At 42.3% G+C, this 16,982-nt stretch overlaps 1 protein-coding gene across 1 annotated transcript in view; it reads right to left on the bottom strand.

Annotated features, from left to right (window-relative positions):
* LOC132901726 (calponin-3-like) overlaps nucleotides 1-12,629 on the bottom strand; it is a 32,215-nt gene extending 19,586 nt beyond the window's left edge. Inside the window, exon 1 of the mRNA XM_060944303.1 lies at nucleotides 12,433-12,629. Within this exon, the coding sequence (XP_060800286.1) occupies nucleotides 12,433-12,489 (57 nt within the window). The 5' untranslated portion in view covers nucleotides 12,490-12,629. The remainder of the gene's footprint in view (nucleotides 1-12,432) is intronic.
* Nucleotides 12,630-16,982: the final 4,353 nt, after the last annotated feature.

Here is a 16,982-nt window from a genome sequence, read left to right as displayed (position 1 = left end):
TAAGACACACCCATAACATTGTCTGTTTAGAAGACAAGTAGTTTTTCTGTACATGATGCAACACTAAATTCCATACAGTCTGGAAGACTGGGTGCAAAATTGGGAAAGTAAAGTTATTCTATAGAAAAAACCCACAGGGATGTACAAGAGACCTCATTAACAGCACCACTAAAATAAGCCTATCCATTTTATTTCTTGGCAAATATTTCTGATGTAAGAGGGGGAGGCAAACCACACATTACACCCTGAACTGTTATTTACTTTACCAACTCATTTATATATAAAAACAAACAAAAACAAAAAAAAAAACAAACAAAAAAAAACACCTCCCCCCAAAATTCCCCCAGTCCATAGAACTAGTTACTTCCTGTTATCACATATTGTGAATATAAAACCCCCATTGTTCCTTTGCTTTAAGTTAAGAAAAGCAAAATACATCCATAATCACGTTAATTGTCCTTTTTTAGCTTACCTTAATTGTGTTTATTCATTTATACATAGTTTTAATTATTTGGGCGGTGCCTCGCATGGCACAAATGGAACTTTCGTTCCATTCGGCACGAATGGAACTTTCGGGTTCCATTCGTGCCGACCCCTTTGGGTGGCTTTCTTGTCAGTTATTTATTTATTTGCTCATTTATTTTTGTATTTTTGTAATTTGATGCGAGAAGTCATGCCCAATAAAGCAATAAAAAAAAAATAAAAATAATAATAATAATAATAATCCTTCCCATGGCGAGTGTGTGGTTTTTTTTTTTGGGGGGGGGGGGGGGGGGGGGGGGGGTTAAAGCTCCAGCTTCACCTTGGACCATTACCAAAAAAAAAAAAGTGACACTGGAGACTCCTTCCAAAAATGCTAAATAAAAGCACCTAACAACAAGAACACCTAACAACAACTTTTCACCATATCCTAATTCACATTTTTAATCCATTCATGTGGAGGGTCCACCAGACAAGTCCAGTGTTATTATAGAAACATTAATATAATCCAAAAGCTCATTAATATAAACCAATTGCCTTTTAGTCAGCACTGTCCGATCTCCAAGAGGGAGGGGAGAAGAAAAAAAAAAAAAAAAACCCTTCCGACCAATCAGAATCAAGAATTTAGCAGTGCTGTAGAAGAACAAACAGTTCATAGCCAGCAAATAGCCCGTGTTCATATGCGTCAAATTATCCCTGATAAAATCATCACGTACCCCCACCCATACAAGTTGATTAGTCAAAAAGTCAAAGTCCCTCTCGCACCAGAATCTGGTCTTCCCAAGCAGTCTCCTGTCCCAGTACTAACCAACTCCAAGGCATATGGTGTGGCACCGATCTCCATTTCAATAGCCCTCGGCCTCTCAGTTTTGGATTATTGATGTTGCGGGGAAGATAACTTGAACCAACATAACATTTGCTATAACCAGGAGTTTAAGGTATTTTCACTACATTCACACTGCAAGGCTTAATGCTCAATTCCGATTTTTTTGTGAGGTCGTTCACATTAACAAATATATGCGACTTGTATGTGATCCTCAGTATGAACGAAAAGCGACCTAAAAGTGTTCCGCATGCGCATTGCAGAATACGATGACGTCACACGCAGTGAGCATGGCCAGTGTTTACAGAAGTAACCTAAAGTTTCCTGTGTATGACAGTAGCCAGCATGGAGTACCTGGCGATGCAGTTGTTGTTGCGACGGAGCCAGAACATGCACAATAGCCTGATGTTAAGGAGGAGGTTGAGAAGGAAGAGGGCAAGGGTTTTGGCTCAGGCGTTCTGCGGGGTAGTGACTGCAACCTCCGTTCAAAGGAACATCAAAGCCATGTTGTTGTAACTTTTGAGAGACCTGCTGCCTACTTCAGCGCAGAATAGTGACGTTTGTGGCTTGACGCAAGTCGGATGAATGTGACCTGGCGGTTCAGACTGAAGTCGCATATGAAAAGATCGGATAGGAATCGGAATTAGGACCACATATCCAAACGGCCTGGGTCGGATTTGAAAAAAAAAAAAAAAAAAAAATCGGATCGGTGTCGTTCATATTGTCAATAAAAGATCGGATACAGGTCACATATGGGCGGAAAAAAAAAGTTATCGGCTTTGAGTCACTTCAGCCTGCAGTGTGAACGTAGTGTTATTCTTTACCTCTGCCAACTTTGATCGTATTTTCCCCTCCATTTGTTTGACTTCCCAATGTAACTCAAAAAGTAGTGAATAGCTTTAAGAAGTTTGGCCTACAGCTTAAGTATTATCCTAGCTTCAAATGATTTGATTCATGCTGATAATATGGCTTGACAGAGGTATTACACTTCACTGAGTGCCCTAGTTTGAAGAAGCAATAAGTAGAGAACAGTTTGCCCAAATATGATCTCTAATTTTGACACACAAAGTCAAAACATGTTTGGTGTGAAGTTTAATTCTACATCACTTGTGAATAATTCACGAAATACTTCATGCAACAAACAATAGATCAGGATCGACTAAATATGCAAATTAAACTGAACTCTCGGAATTACTGCTTACAGTTTTGCATTTTAGGCCACGCCTCCTACTCGTGGAAGAACGCAAGTTGATGGTAGGTGTGCGTGATTTAGACAGGCAGTTTTCACAAAGTAGATCTGACTTGATGTGGTTTGAGGTGAGCGAGTGAGGATTTAGACACTAACTAGGTTAAACTGGATACAAGCCTTGTAGTCAAGTACTTTTGCATTTGTTCAAACCATAAAACAAAAACGCCAGACAGCAAACATTCCACTTGATCAACTAATCACACCTAATATTTCACTTGCTATGTTTAACTTGGGTGTTCTCCAACTCCCTTATGTTCATGACAATCAACCTGATCATGTTTTTTTTTGGGCTAGTTATGACTAGAGCTAGCCGGCCAGCGTATGAAATTAAAATAAACTGCACAAGTTGCCATGGACATAAGCAGCATTTTAGCTGAGAGAATGTACATGGAGAAATTGAAGTCGCACTTTGGAGGTACATGTAGTAATAAAAATCTTAGTGGCTTTATATTTAACACACACACACACACACACACACACACAAGCAGCTGTGATACATTGGAGTTTTTGTTGACATTCCTGTGCACGTTAAGCTGGCACTTCAATTGCAGCACAGTGTATTTGAGGGAAAACATGGAGTTTTATATTCATGTCAGTCTTTCATTTTGCCTAGCATGTGTCAATGATTAATCAATAACTGTTCATAACTTGAGTCTGTTCTTGACAAAAATTGTACCACTTACTAGGGTTGGGCGGTATCCAAATTTTGATACCTTTAAACTGTGTGTTTTCCCGGGGTATACGGTATTACCGAGAAAAAAAATATTTTGTTTTGGCCTACTGTGTAACATGCGCCTATACCGGCGGACCTTGTCCAGACCTGCGCCTATGCCTCAAATGTACTATTTAAAAGCAGCATAGCGAATTGTGTGCATTGTGGTATGGATTAAGCAGCAAAGCGAATTTTGTGCATTGATGAATGGATTAAGAGATATTTCAAAGCATCACGCAACTCTTCCTTAATCTTGAAAATAGCATTCAACTGTCGTTTACACATGTCTGCATTGAAACGCCATTTGCAGCACTATTTCACCTACTCCATCAAAAAAAAAAAAAAAGTACACGATGAGCAGGATCATACCCTTTCAAGCATGGGAAATAAAAAAAAGAATCAACCAACACCCAAGTCCGTTTAGACTGCGCGATAAACCATATTCTTCAGCGCAAATGAGGCGAACCTAATTCAAATGCGTGATAGCTGCACAAGGCAAAATCATATGGGCCCACGTCATGCCATGGCGGGGAAATTAATAATCAAATGGCCTTACCTTGCTTAAAACGTTGTCTTGATCACATAACTCCTTACAATTATTCCACTTAAATCCATACGGTTTAACACACCCAACAAAGATAGCAAGCGCATTGCTAATTCCCACCAGAAACCTAACAGTTTACGCTACGATGTTTTCTTCCGTTTCTTCAGTAGATGACATTTCAAACGTTTATTACCCACATCCCAAATGTCATACGTTATATTATTTTACCTTGTTGTTACTCATGTAACCTACTCAAAACACAACTCATTGGAGAGATCTCGTGGAAGTGGAGTACCCCAGGTTATGGTGTGCCTTAGGGGACATATTAGATTTTTCGTTTGGTTTGAAACCAAAATACTGCCACACTGCCGATGTTGTATTTTTTTTTGCCACTAACTCGTTATCTTGACTTGCCATCTTTCAACCGCGGTCTCAGTCTTTTTTTTTTTTATAGATAGGACAGTATAGAGAGACAGGAAATGAGCGGGGGAGAGAGAGACGGGATCGGGAAATAACCTCGGGTCGGAATCGAACCCGGGTCCCCGGATTTATGGTACGGTGCCTTAGCCATCTGAGCCATGACACCCCCGGTCTCAGTCTCTTGCGAAGCTTTCTGTCAGACTGCAAATGTCACGCAGGGTTGCCATGGTAACAACAAACAACCCTGCACGCGATGAGAACTTCTTTAGGAAATTGATAGAATTAGTGAAAATACGATCACACAGTTATTCGGGATGATCTTCAATTTATTATTTTATATTATGACCTCATGTACTCCATATTTATTTAGATATCATATTTTTTTAAAATGACGGTAATGAGACCGATACCGTTGGTACTTTTGGATACCTCGGGATACCTTCTTACCGTAATACCACCCAACCCTACCACTTACCAAGTATGGTGCCCATTGTTTTACACATTATACCATCCAAAGGAGTACCAACATGCTTAGTAACATACTTGCACTTTAAAATGTTTTAAAAATAAATAAATAACCCACAAGTCTTTTTTTATATATATATATATATATATATATATATATATATATATATATATATATATATATATATATATATATATAAAAAGCCACACCCTATGCTAGCCAAATGCATCTTGGGTGATTGGATTAGTGCTAAATACAAGCGTAAACAGCCACCAAAACACATTCACTCATTTTACCCACTTGCTGAGGTGGTCTGGGCCACATTCAACCACATTTCATAGCGCAAGCTCAAAAAAAAAAAAAAAAAGAGAAAAAAGTGCAGAGCATTGGCGCATGTGGTAGAACAGAGTGCAAGAAAATAATGAAGGCATGTTGCAGGTTTAATATTAAACTGTGCACGAGGCCTTTTGACCTAAACAGACATGACACAGGCAATAAAGAAACCTGAACATAAGTGGACACCTTGAAGAGCCATGATCAACACTGGTGTAAATGGCAGCGTGTTTCGGCTGTCCATTTGTAAGCCGATCACCCAAGACGCATTTTAAAACCAAATAAAAAAAAAATAAGGGGGGGGGGGGGGGGGGGGGGGCAACTCTGTACATACAGACCAAGAAAACAAGAACAAACCCACATTGATTCACATGGGCGGCAGTTCAGTGACGCTTGTAGACACCTTATAATTTGATATGAGTCATACCCTGTTAAAATCAGCTTGGATGCTAGGACTAGAGTTAAGAGTCGACTACACTGCACCTGGCTTATACAAGCGTCTCGGTGCCAATATCCAGAGCACCATGCAGCCCCAACACCAAATCACCACCCTGCCTGCATGTGGCCTCCTTTGAACAACACACTGCAATTTAGTATTTGCCATCACCAGCTGATACATTTTGACTACTGAAATGTCAACTTCCTCATTCATACCAGTCTGCATGCAGAGTCTGACATTCTGCACATTGTGAGAGAGTCCAACTGCAGCATACACGTGTAAATCAATCCATGCGCGATTGAATTTCAGCAAAAGCAAATGTGTCTGAGCATTAACACTCTGTTCCAAGTATTCAGTGTCTGACACCGAGTAGTTTACATGAATCTGCACACCCACGTGAGAGCAAATTTCTCAAGATGTGGAGGAGAACAAGGTACATGCCTGAAATCAGGTTCGTCAAGAAACTACTTCAGCTTGCATGTTATTGAAATTCAGAACAACTTCAGTAACTGCTCTGCATCATGGCTGGTTTCAGTCTTTCAGAGAACTGCTTTCTGAGAATAGATGCAATTCAAGCATTTTTTTTTTTTTTACAAAATAAAAGAATGAAAAAAATCCTTAAGCCATCTTCTGCATGGGACAAATCTTTAGGGTTCAAGCAACACAAAAGGATGTGATGTTAAACAGGTGCAATAATAATCTAATCAATTACTGGCACACGCCATTATTGACAAAAATTCTACTTTCTGTTTGACAAACAGGAAGCCTCCACCTCAAGTGCGCGCGTGTATGTGCTAGAAAAACAGCACACCTGCAACTTGCATTTCTCCACCTCGTTGCAATGAATAACAGCTTTTATCAATTTGACTTTCAAATTTAACAAAGTGCACCGTTCACTTTACAACGTTTCCCAGAACGACAAAAAAAAAAGTGCAGAGGATTTGCCCTTTTTAAAGTGATCAATACGAGAAATCAATTTATCTAGGGACTTGAAAACAAGGCAGAACCTAAGCTGAGTGTTAAGGATTTGACTCTAGGAACGTGTGCAAACCCATGATCACATCCCCCATCACCACTTAACACTTATTACCATACGAGGAAACTCGAGCTGCAATTTCTTTGAAACAAGAACCCAAAAAAAAAAAAATCTGTTCTGTGTGTCAGACATTTCAGATGAGGCATGATCACTGAGAATACTCAAAAAAAAAAAAAAAAAGTGCATGAGATCACTTCCTGAAGGGTTTTGACCACAGCCACAAAAAGTTGCTTCCATTTTGCTTGAACTATACGACTCGTAAGGGAGCACGGGGAACAAACCAACAGGGCAAACTAACATTCCAGATGCTTACATGGTGTTACAACTAAGCTGCTTTTCATAGCATTTAGTACATTTACACTACCGTTCAAAAGTTTGGGATCACCCAGACAATTTTGTGTTTTCCATGAAAAGTCACACTTTTATTTACCACCATAAGTTGTAAAATGAATAGAAAATATAGTCAAGACATTTTTCAGGCCATTTTGAGCATTTAATCGACCCCACAAATGTGATGCTCCAGAAACTCAATCTGCTCAAAGGAAGGTCAGTTTTATAGCTTCTCTAAAGAGCTCAACTGTTTTCAGCTGTGCTAACATGATTGTACAAGGGTTTTCTAATCATCCATTAGCCTTCTGAGGCAATGAGCAAACACATTGTACCATTAGAACACTGGAGTGAGAGTTGCTGGAAATGGGCCTCTATACACCTATGGAGATATTGCACCAAAAACCAGACATTTGCAGCTAGAATAGTCATTTACCACATTAGCAATGTATAGAGTGGATTTCTGATTAGTTTAAAGTGATCTTCATTGAAAAGAACAGTGCTTTTCTTTCAAAAATAAGGACATTTCAAAGTGACCCCAAACTTTTGAACGGTAGCGTACATGCACACCAGTATTCAACTATTATTCCAATGATGACAAAATTTGGAGTTGATACAGTTCATGTAAATCGCATATTCCATTTGAATATTCCCAGTTTAGCCTCCACCAAATAAAACGTGGGATATGGTGCCATTATCCAGGTTTTAGGAGCATTCTTCAGACATGGATACCATGCACTTGGAACATGCATCTTATTTTCGGTCTTCACAGCGGTTTGTGACGCAGGACCTCTTGCCCGTTAATGGTCAGCTCTGTGTCGTACACAAAGCAACCAGACAACAGTTTGCAAGGCTGGAATAGACACAGGGCTCCATGTAAACAGGAATTAGTGGAATGCTCATTTTCCTTAGCTGTGTAAGCAACATGGTTTTTAGAATAAGAGCAAAAAATGAAATATTGTGCATGTAAATGTGATGACTGGCAAGGTCGCGCTCATTTTTAAAACAAAATCTGCTTGGGACTTGTGTGGTGTGAAAATTGTTTCCTCTGTCCCTGGGAGTAATGGACAAAGAGTCTCCTCTGTGAGGGGTGTGAGCAAACTCACTGAAGGTTATAAACATTTACCTCCACCAACTGTGCTGAAGGTTGTTTTGCCTCCGTTGGTTTGCCTGTTCCCAATGTAACTCAAAGTAGCGAGCGGATTTTGAAGAAAGGTGAGCCATGGTCAAAGAACAATTGATTAGATTGATACAAATCCTGGATTTTTTTTTTTTTTTTTAGGTCTGTTCCCAGTACAACTCAAAAACAATGGATTTCGATTAAATTTGGTGAACAGCTCTCGTATTAGCCATCCTAGGTTCAAGTGATTTGATCTTGATGTGGCTTGATGGAAGTATGAACTCTACCGAATGCCCTCATCATCGTCATTCGTAATGAAGCATACGCCCATGATGACCTGCAGGGTTTCCCATACATAGACCATTGTGTGGCGCAGCACCACACAATGGCTTCCTATCGCCACACAGACTCACGATTTTGGGGGGGGGGGGGGGGGGGGGGGGGGGGGGAATTCCGTTGCGTATCGTTCCGTTCATTCATAGTGCTCTTTCTTCTCGTTCACGCGCGCACAGAGAGAGAGACGGAGAGACGTGTACACAGGCCTGCCGTTGCGCATATACCCAGACTGCAAGTAGGCCTGTTAGGCTAATTAAAAATAACGCAGCCTTCCCAATTCGCCTTCTGATCCCTTATTTTAAAAGGTAGCCTACGTCGTGCTCGTGATGAGCTTTATCATAGCCTTCTTGGCTTACAGGAAACGGACATCCCTGAGTCAGGCTAGAAGCCAGTTTTGATGCATACAGTAGCAGCTTGATGCGAGGAACCGGCCTTATTGCATTATCCCGTTTATCCCGCTTCAGCATTCACGCAAGTTATTAATAACGGCTTGACATTCACAATAAATAAGGATTTCCCACTAGCCTAAATAAAATGTTATACTCGCGGGAATGCCTAGTTGATGCTATTTTTTTTTATTATTTTGTTACATTATACTATTTATTTCATTTTAGTATTGGTTGAGGTAAGTGTTGAGTTCAATACTTAAAAACCTCCAGCTTGTTTTTTGCAATTTATTACTTGAATGTCAACTAAAGAATGATTGAAAGATTGCCACCAAAAAGGCAAAAAACTAAGGTAAAAACTAAACTTTAACTTCAATTTTGGTGAGTAATTTTCATAAATTTAAGAGAGGTTTTCCACCAACATCAAAGTCCAGCAAACTAATGGTCTGCCCTGTAATGTAAAGTTGGGTCGAGGAATGAAACCAGGCAGGGTTCTGGTAAAAACTGTTTTAGCTGTCTTCTTTTAAAGAACTTAAAAGAATTTAGATTATTCAGTTCAATCTCAAATGCTTCTTGTAGCTTTAAAATAGTCCCAGCAGGTGACTCTGAAGAAAAATACTGTGTGTTTGAACACCGCCCGCTGTAAACACTTTGCATACACCCCAATGACCAACTCCACCGACCGCCACGACACCACCGCGCACAATTCCCTCATTGGCACAGTGGAGCACCACAAATTGCCACCTGGTCTGTGGGAAACACTGACCTGGTCATGATAATTGGACATTGTTGCAAATACACAAGTAATTTATTTCCCCATAAATATCATTGCAAAGATTATATAGGAACGAAAGTGAACAAACATTGTTGGCACCAATTTATCAGGCTTTTCTAGCAAATGTTAGAACTCCTCCACTGTTCCAATGAGCCCCACTTGTGGGATAAGTTGTAACACTGCCCATCCTGCCACTTTGGAGTGGAACAGTACATGAAAGGTAGGTGCTAGAAACAAAGCTCGAGTGTTCATTTGCAGCAGGGAGAGCTGTACACGTTGCTTGTGTAAAAACATGATTATAAACTTAAAAGTAGACAGCCCTTTGATTTCATAAAATCGGTGAAATTTGGTGATTGGGATACACGTTTCCGTAATAGCTTAAACCCAGACCATTCTGTGGCTGGGAAGTTACTTAATTTGAGGTGATTCCCAAGCAAATAAATGTGCATGAAATTGCTCGTGTCACACAGTCAAGCAGACAGAGGAAGTCCGTGTGCACACGCGCCGGTTTACCTTCATCTTTTGGGTTTTACAGCAGCTGGCATCCACAGCCTTGCATTACTGCCATCTACAGGTTTACCTTTGACCATGCACTGACAGTTCCATCATTCTGTCGCTAAACGAACAGCTGATCACACCGAGGTGCTCGCTGACCGCCAATATTTATTAGTTTGGTCCTGCGTTTCCTTTGCAACATAACAGCGTCTTGCTTTCTGTTACTGTAGGCAGTCTTTCACATCCTCCATTTTTCTCTCCCATTTCAAATTTGCATCCCACAATGCCTTGTGCAACCAGGGAAAGCCCACCACATGACATAGTATCTTGTATTGCATCATGGTGAAGCAGGAAAAAACAGAATTTAGGACCACTATTTAAAAAATAAATAAATAAATAGGAAGTCTGTGATTTGACTTTAGTAGCTTTCGGTCCACTAAACAAAAATGATTGGGTGTCAGGGAAAATTCTTTTTAATGACCTAAATTTAAAATCTGAAAAGGCAGTCTACCTTTAAATATTTCAGTGTTTCCCCTACCACCAGCGAGTGGCCTAGTGGTTAGTGAGTCCACCTCTCAATCGCAAGTTCTACTTACGGTCAGGTCATACCAAAGACCATCATAAAAATGGTGCCTACTGCCATCTGGCAAGGTAATACAGATGCAAGTGAGGAGTCAAACTCTTGCAGTTACCAGAGGACCCACTGTAACCGTAGCTATGTAATACAGGTGAGAGGCCGAAGGCTATGAAACAGATCAGCACCACCAAACGCACCATGAATGGTGCAGGAAGGATTGACTTGACCCTTTCCCCTACGGCTTTTTTTTTTTTTTGGGGGGGGGGGGGGGGGTGTTTCTAAAATAAGTGTGAAGACTTAGGGCCTCTGCATGCTCTTGCGACAAGGCTTTCGCAGATAGCTTTTCGCAGACAGTTGTAATTTATCGTTGAGCGGGGTGTAATAGGCATGCGCGATGTTATTCACCGCCACAACGTAAGGGGGCGCGAAGTCGCTAGGAGTAGTTGGTGGGTGTGGTTAGTGGAGTGTTTATCCTCCGGTTACTTATAATGACTAGAACTGGAGTCGTATAGATGTACGTACTTCCTCGATCAACCGCTCTTCGTGCTGCTCCATCTTTGCCCGTGTTTTTAAAAATGGCGGTCGTGAAAACAAAACAAACCGGGAAAGTAGGGAAGCGGAAGTGCATGTACAGCGGATGTAGAGTGGACCAATCAGAGCCCTCTTATCTGCGAGGCTTCTGCAGTGGTCACAATTTTTGGGAGGTGCGCGCAGAGCGTCTGCAGGGGGGGGGCTACGCAAACGCCATCTGCGAGGACGGCGTTATCAGCATAAATTGGCCTTTATATATAATGACTCCTTTAACTGTTTGCTCAGGTCCAAATGCCCTGTAAGAGCAGCCACAGGGAGGGGTCCTGCAGGTGACCATCCTCATCCCAAACCAGCAAACTTTGGGGGACCACACCAAAACATTGTTTATTAAAAAGCAAAAGCCAAAACACATTGGGTTGTGCACAGTTCATCTGCTGTTATGCTTAAAGGACAGCGAAAAAAGACAAAACAAGACCCATGATTACGCAATGCATGTCAAAGCACCTGAAGCATATGAGCTGGTTGTATTTTGAATATCCAGGTCATGCTATAACAAACAGCCTCCTTCTCCTAGTCTGTTTCTGCATTAAAAGACTCCACCCTGGCTTTCCAAGAAAAGGCCATGCATACTTGTATGAAGCATATACCACTTTCTACACTACCCTCTGGCACAGTACATAATGCATTTCCCTTGTTTTAATGCCCCCAAGCATGTAGCTCTTAATCTGAGGGCTAGAACTTACCCCTTTTGCCTCATCACAGATAATAATAATAATAATAATAATAATAAAATGACTCAGTTTTAATACAAGCCTTAGCCATAAACTCTAAAACCAACACTCTGGAGTTTCATGACTTCATAAAATAATGAGATGTGAACACATGCTGTTCTGCCATAAACTCATCAACGAAATGCATTCGTGGCAGAAAGAGAGTTTCCTCAAAGTGCCGGAGATTTAAATAAATAAATAAAAGTTTACATTTACACCACAAACAAAAAAAAAACAAATAAACAAAACACTGGCTTCCATCATTCATTCATTAAATGAATGTGTGTATTATGCATGTGAAAGTGTGAATTAAAAAGTTTTAGACCCAAATACTTTCCAGAACATTCTCAAGGAAAGAAAGAAAGAAGTGATGGGCAGGACAAAGAAAGTAGAAACTAATCTACATGTGTCCCAGCAAAAGAATCAGAATATCGTCGATGTGATTATTAGCTTCGAATATTCGATTACTGCACCAGTTAAAAAATAATCGAGCGCGGAGATGAAAGGTAAAAGAAGAAGAAGAAGAAAAAAGGAAGCGACAGAACAAACAAAGTAACAACAGATTTCAGTTCAAACAAACAGGCAGGGATTAGTAAAGCTGGTCCAGGCTTACCTTACTCCTAACTTCAGCTGATAAACCATATGCAGGTCCTTTATTAAAGTGAGCCATTATTATTATTGTTTTATTTTCTTGACTTTGAAGTCGGTGTGGATAAATACTGCTCCAGAAGTTTGCCTCAATTTTGAGGAAGATCCTCAACAGCACACCACCGCGCCAAAGAAATAGGCAACTTGAGTTTGGGTTGGGCAGCGTGGCGTTACCTCCTCCCCACTACGCCAGAAAGCATGCGCTATGGAAGGCCAATGAGTCCAAAATATCAGATTTTTAAAATGTATTTATTTATTTATTTAGGCAGGCAAGCTGGAGCCTATCCCAGCTGACTATGGGTGAGAGGCGGGGTACACCCTGGACAAGTCGCCAAGTCATCACAGGGCTGACACATAGACACAGACAACCATTCACACCTACAGTCTATTTAGAGCCACCAATTAGCCTAACCTGCATGCCTTTGGACTGTGGGGGAAACCGGAGCACCCGGAGGAAACCCACGCGGACACGGGGAGAACATGCAAATTCCACACAGAAAAGCCCTTGCTGGCCGCGAACCCGGACCTTCTTGCTGTGAGGCGACAGTGCTAACCACTACACCACCGTGTCGCCCTCATCTCATTTCATTATCTCTAGCCGCTTTATCCTGTTCTACAGGGTTGCAGGCAAGCTGGAGCCTATCCCAGCTGACTACGGGCAAGAGGCGGGGTACACCCTGGACAAGTCGCCAGGTCATCGCAGGGCTGACACATAGACACAGACAACCATTCACACTCACATTCACACCTACGGTCAATTTAGAGTCACCAGTTAACCTAACCTGCATGTCTTTGGACTGTGGGGGAAACCGGAGCACCCGGAGGAAACCCACGCGGACACGGGGAGAACATGCAAACTCCGCACAGAAAGGCCCTCGCCGGCCACAGGGCTCGAACCTGGACCTTCTTGCTGTGAGGCGACAGTGCTAACCACTACACCACCGTGCCGCCCTGTATGATAATAATAATAAGTTCAATTTATATAGCACTTTTCTCAAAACCCAAGGTCGCTTTACAATTATAGGGGGGAAAAAGTCCAGCAAATAGAGGCCAGGATGTCATTCCAATGGTGTAGCAGCCACAGTCCCACCAAAAGGCGCACAAAAACAAGTCCCACACCTCCAGCACAGCCACCACGCCGCCGCCAGGCAACATCACTCAGAACACCACGCCATGGATCCACAAAGCGAACACAGAAGCACCGCCACGCAGAGCGCTGGCACATCCCAAACCGCCTGCACAGCTGCCGCGATGCCACTGAGCAACATCGCTCGGAACACCATGCCAAGCACCAAAGCACAGAGGGCTGGACAACCACAATGCCAAAATGAGCAACGAGCCCACTGCAGTCCACAGCGAGGGGCACAGGCACCACCCACAGCGAACCAAGGCCTGGAGGGAACCGACGCCCAAAACTGGGTCTAGAGCCACACTACCACCGGTGGACAAAGCACCCAAACAAAAACAAACATCAAACTACACAAGCACATGCACAAAAAAAGAGAGAGAAAGCAAAATAAAAAGCTCCAGTGAGAAGTGGCAGCCAGAATGCGCACAACGTACTCTCAACCGGAAATGGAAAAGGTGTGGTTCGCCTAAGTGTACTAGTCAAGTCAAGTCAAGTTTATTTCTATCGCACTTTTAACAATAAACATTGTCACAAAGCAGCTTTACAGAATTTGAACGACTTAAAACATGAGCTAATTTTGTCCCTAATCTATCCCCAATGAGCAAGCCTGTGGCGATGGTGGCAAGGAGAAACTCCCTCAGATGACATGAGGAAGAAACCTCGAGAGGAACCAGACTCAAAAGGGAACCCATCCTCATTTGGGCAACAACAGACAACATGACTGTAACATTAACAGTTTTAACATGAAGTCAGTTTCGTTGATGTTATAAACTCTTCATTGATGGAAACTTGAGTGCAAAACTGTTCATGACCACTGCAGTCCTAAAGTTAGCAAGTCAACTGTCGTCCTCAGCCATAAAAGCATTACTGTAAGAGTCCAGAGCGTCCTCCAGGTGTGACTTTCAACTGTCCATATGGGGCCGTCCTCTACTGGAGCGATGTGATGAGACTCCTACCAGACATAGGGCTAAGTAAGGACAAACATGCTCCCAGGGTTCTCCACTTTTCAAAAATAAAAGGTGGTGGCGGGGGTTTGTGGGTTTGTAATGTAACGCAGGGATAGACCTCAATCTGCAGAGCTCTGTGTCACAATCTGTATGCAGCCGGCAGGATGTTTTTCTACTGCAATCGCATGGGCACTTCAGGTAGCCCTGTATGCATTCATTTAATGGTGTTCTACATGTTAAATAGTTACAAAATTATAATAAAGCAAATACTTTACGATTTATTTGGTGTATACTGATGAAGTTACGTATTTTTTTTTTTTTGGCCAAGGGAAGGGTGGCGGGCCAGTATTATAATGTGGCGGTGCACCACTTTAAAAATGCCCGTGGAGAACACTGTGCTCCATTATCATTCAAACTATTTTATACACCATTTTGATTGGCTGATCGACCTGCATGGTAGTGTAGTGGTTAGCACTGTCGCCTCACAGCAAGAAGGTCCTGGGTTCGAGCCCAGTGGCCGATGGGGGGCCTTTCTGTGTAGAGTTTGCATGTTCTCTCCGTGTCTGTGTGGGTTTCCTCCACAGTTCCAAGACATGCGGTTAGGTTAACATGGGGCGGCCTTGGGCTGAAGTGCTATTGAGCAAGGTACCTAACCCCTGACTGCTCCCTGGGCGCTGTAGTATGGCTGCCCTCTGCTCTGGGTGTGCGTGCGTGTGTTCACTGCTTCAGATGGGTTAAATGCAGAGGATGAATTTCACTGTGCTTGAGTGTGCATGTGACAAATAAAGGCTTCTTCAAATAACTGCCTAAAAACAATGGTCTGCTCATGCACATTAGCCTGTTTACAAAATACGGACAAGTCGCGGAATACAGATTCACGGAAAATAAAAAAAATATAGTACAAAGCACGGATCTTTTTTTCACAGATATGTGATATTTTGTATTAAATATAAATAGTTAAAAGTAAATCTCATCTCATTATCTCTAGCCGCTTAATCCTTCTACAGGGTCGCAGGCAAGCTGGAGCCTATCCCAGCTGACTACGGGCGAAAGGCGGGGTACACCCTGGACAAGTCGCCAGGTCATCACAGGGCTGACACATAGACACAGACAACCATTCACACTCACATTCACACCTATGGTCAATTTAGAGTCACCAGTTAACCTAACCTGCATGTCTTTGGACTGTGGGGGAAACCGGAGCACCCGGAGGAAACCCACGCGGACACGGGGAGAACATGCAAACTCCACACAGAAAGGCCCTCGCCGGCCCCGGGGCTCGAACCCAGGACCTTCTTGCTGTGAGGCGACAGCGCTAACCACTACACCACCATGCCGCCGTTAAAAGTAAATAGTAAATTAATAAACTAAACATACACATGTAGGGTCTCTCGCACATAGTCAGCTGGGATAGGTTTCAGCTTGCCTGCGACCCTGTAGGACAGAATAAGTGGCTACAGATAATGGATGGATGGATGGATGGATACACATGCAAGTAATATATTTTTATTATGAACTTTGGCAGTCCAAACATTTAATTGTTCTAGACTTCTTAATTTGTTTTTTTACTAAGTTTACAATAGGCGGCATGGTGGTGTAGTGGTTAGCACTGTCACCTCACAGCAAGAATGTTCTGGGTTCGAACCCAATGGCCGACAGGGGCCTTTCTGTGTGGAGTTTGCATGTTCTCCCCGTGTCCGCGTGGGTTTCCTCCGGGTGCTCCGGTTTCCCCCACAGTCCAAAGACATGCAGGTTAGGTTAACTGGTGGCTCTAAATTGACCGTAGGTGTGAATGTGAGTGTGAATGGTTGTTTGCCTCTATATGTCAGCCCTGCAATGACCTGGCGACTTGTCCAGGGTGTACCCGCCTCTCACCCATAGTCAGCTGGGATAGGCTCCAGCTTGCCCGCGACCCTGCACAGGATAAGCAGTTACGGATAATGGATGGATGGATGGATGGATGGACATCTCTTATTGAAAGACTTGTCTGCCAGTTAGTTAGTATTGGCTCAACTTTATCTGGTGCTTCTACCTTCATCATGTAGATGATGACGTCACTGTGGAGACAGTCTTTGTGACGTTTGTGTCATTGTTCCACCAACCCGTAGCAACATTCGTAAAATTAACCATCCATAATACGTAACCATCCGTAAAATTAATCATCTGCATGAAATCTGTGACCAACCTGTAATATACTTAAACATCCATGATGCATCCGTGTTAAAATCCGTAACAACGGCATATTTTGTATCCTTTTTTTTATATTTCCGTGAATCCGTAGTCTGTGACTCGTCCGTATTTTGTCAACCACCGCCTCATTATGGTGGAAAGTCATTTTGCTGTAAATAATAGTCTGCGCATACACAGTTCCTTTGCACTTTTGTATTTTGAGTTCTATGATACGTAAATAAAACAGTGATTGCATCTGTTTTCTTTGTT

This window comes from Neoarius graeffei, chromosome 17, assembly GCF_027579695.1.
Source record: "Neoarius graeffei isolate fNeoGra1 chromosome 17, fNeoGra1.pri, whole genome shotgun sequence".
Taxonomy (NCBI): domain Eukaryota; kingdom Metazoa; phylum Chordata; class Actinopteri; order Siluriformes; family Ariidae; genus Neoarius; species Neoarius graeffei.
The sequence above is the reverse complement of the archived record's forward strand: the minus strand, read 5'-3'. Positions and strand labels throughout refer to the sequence as shown.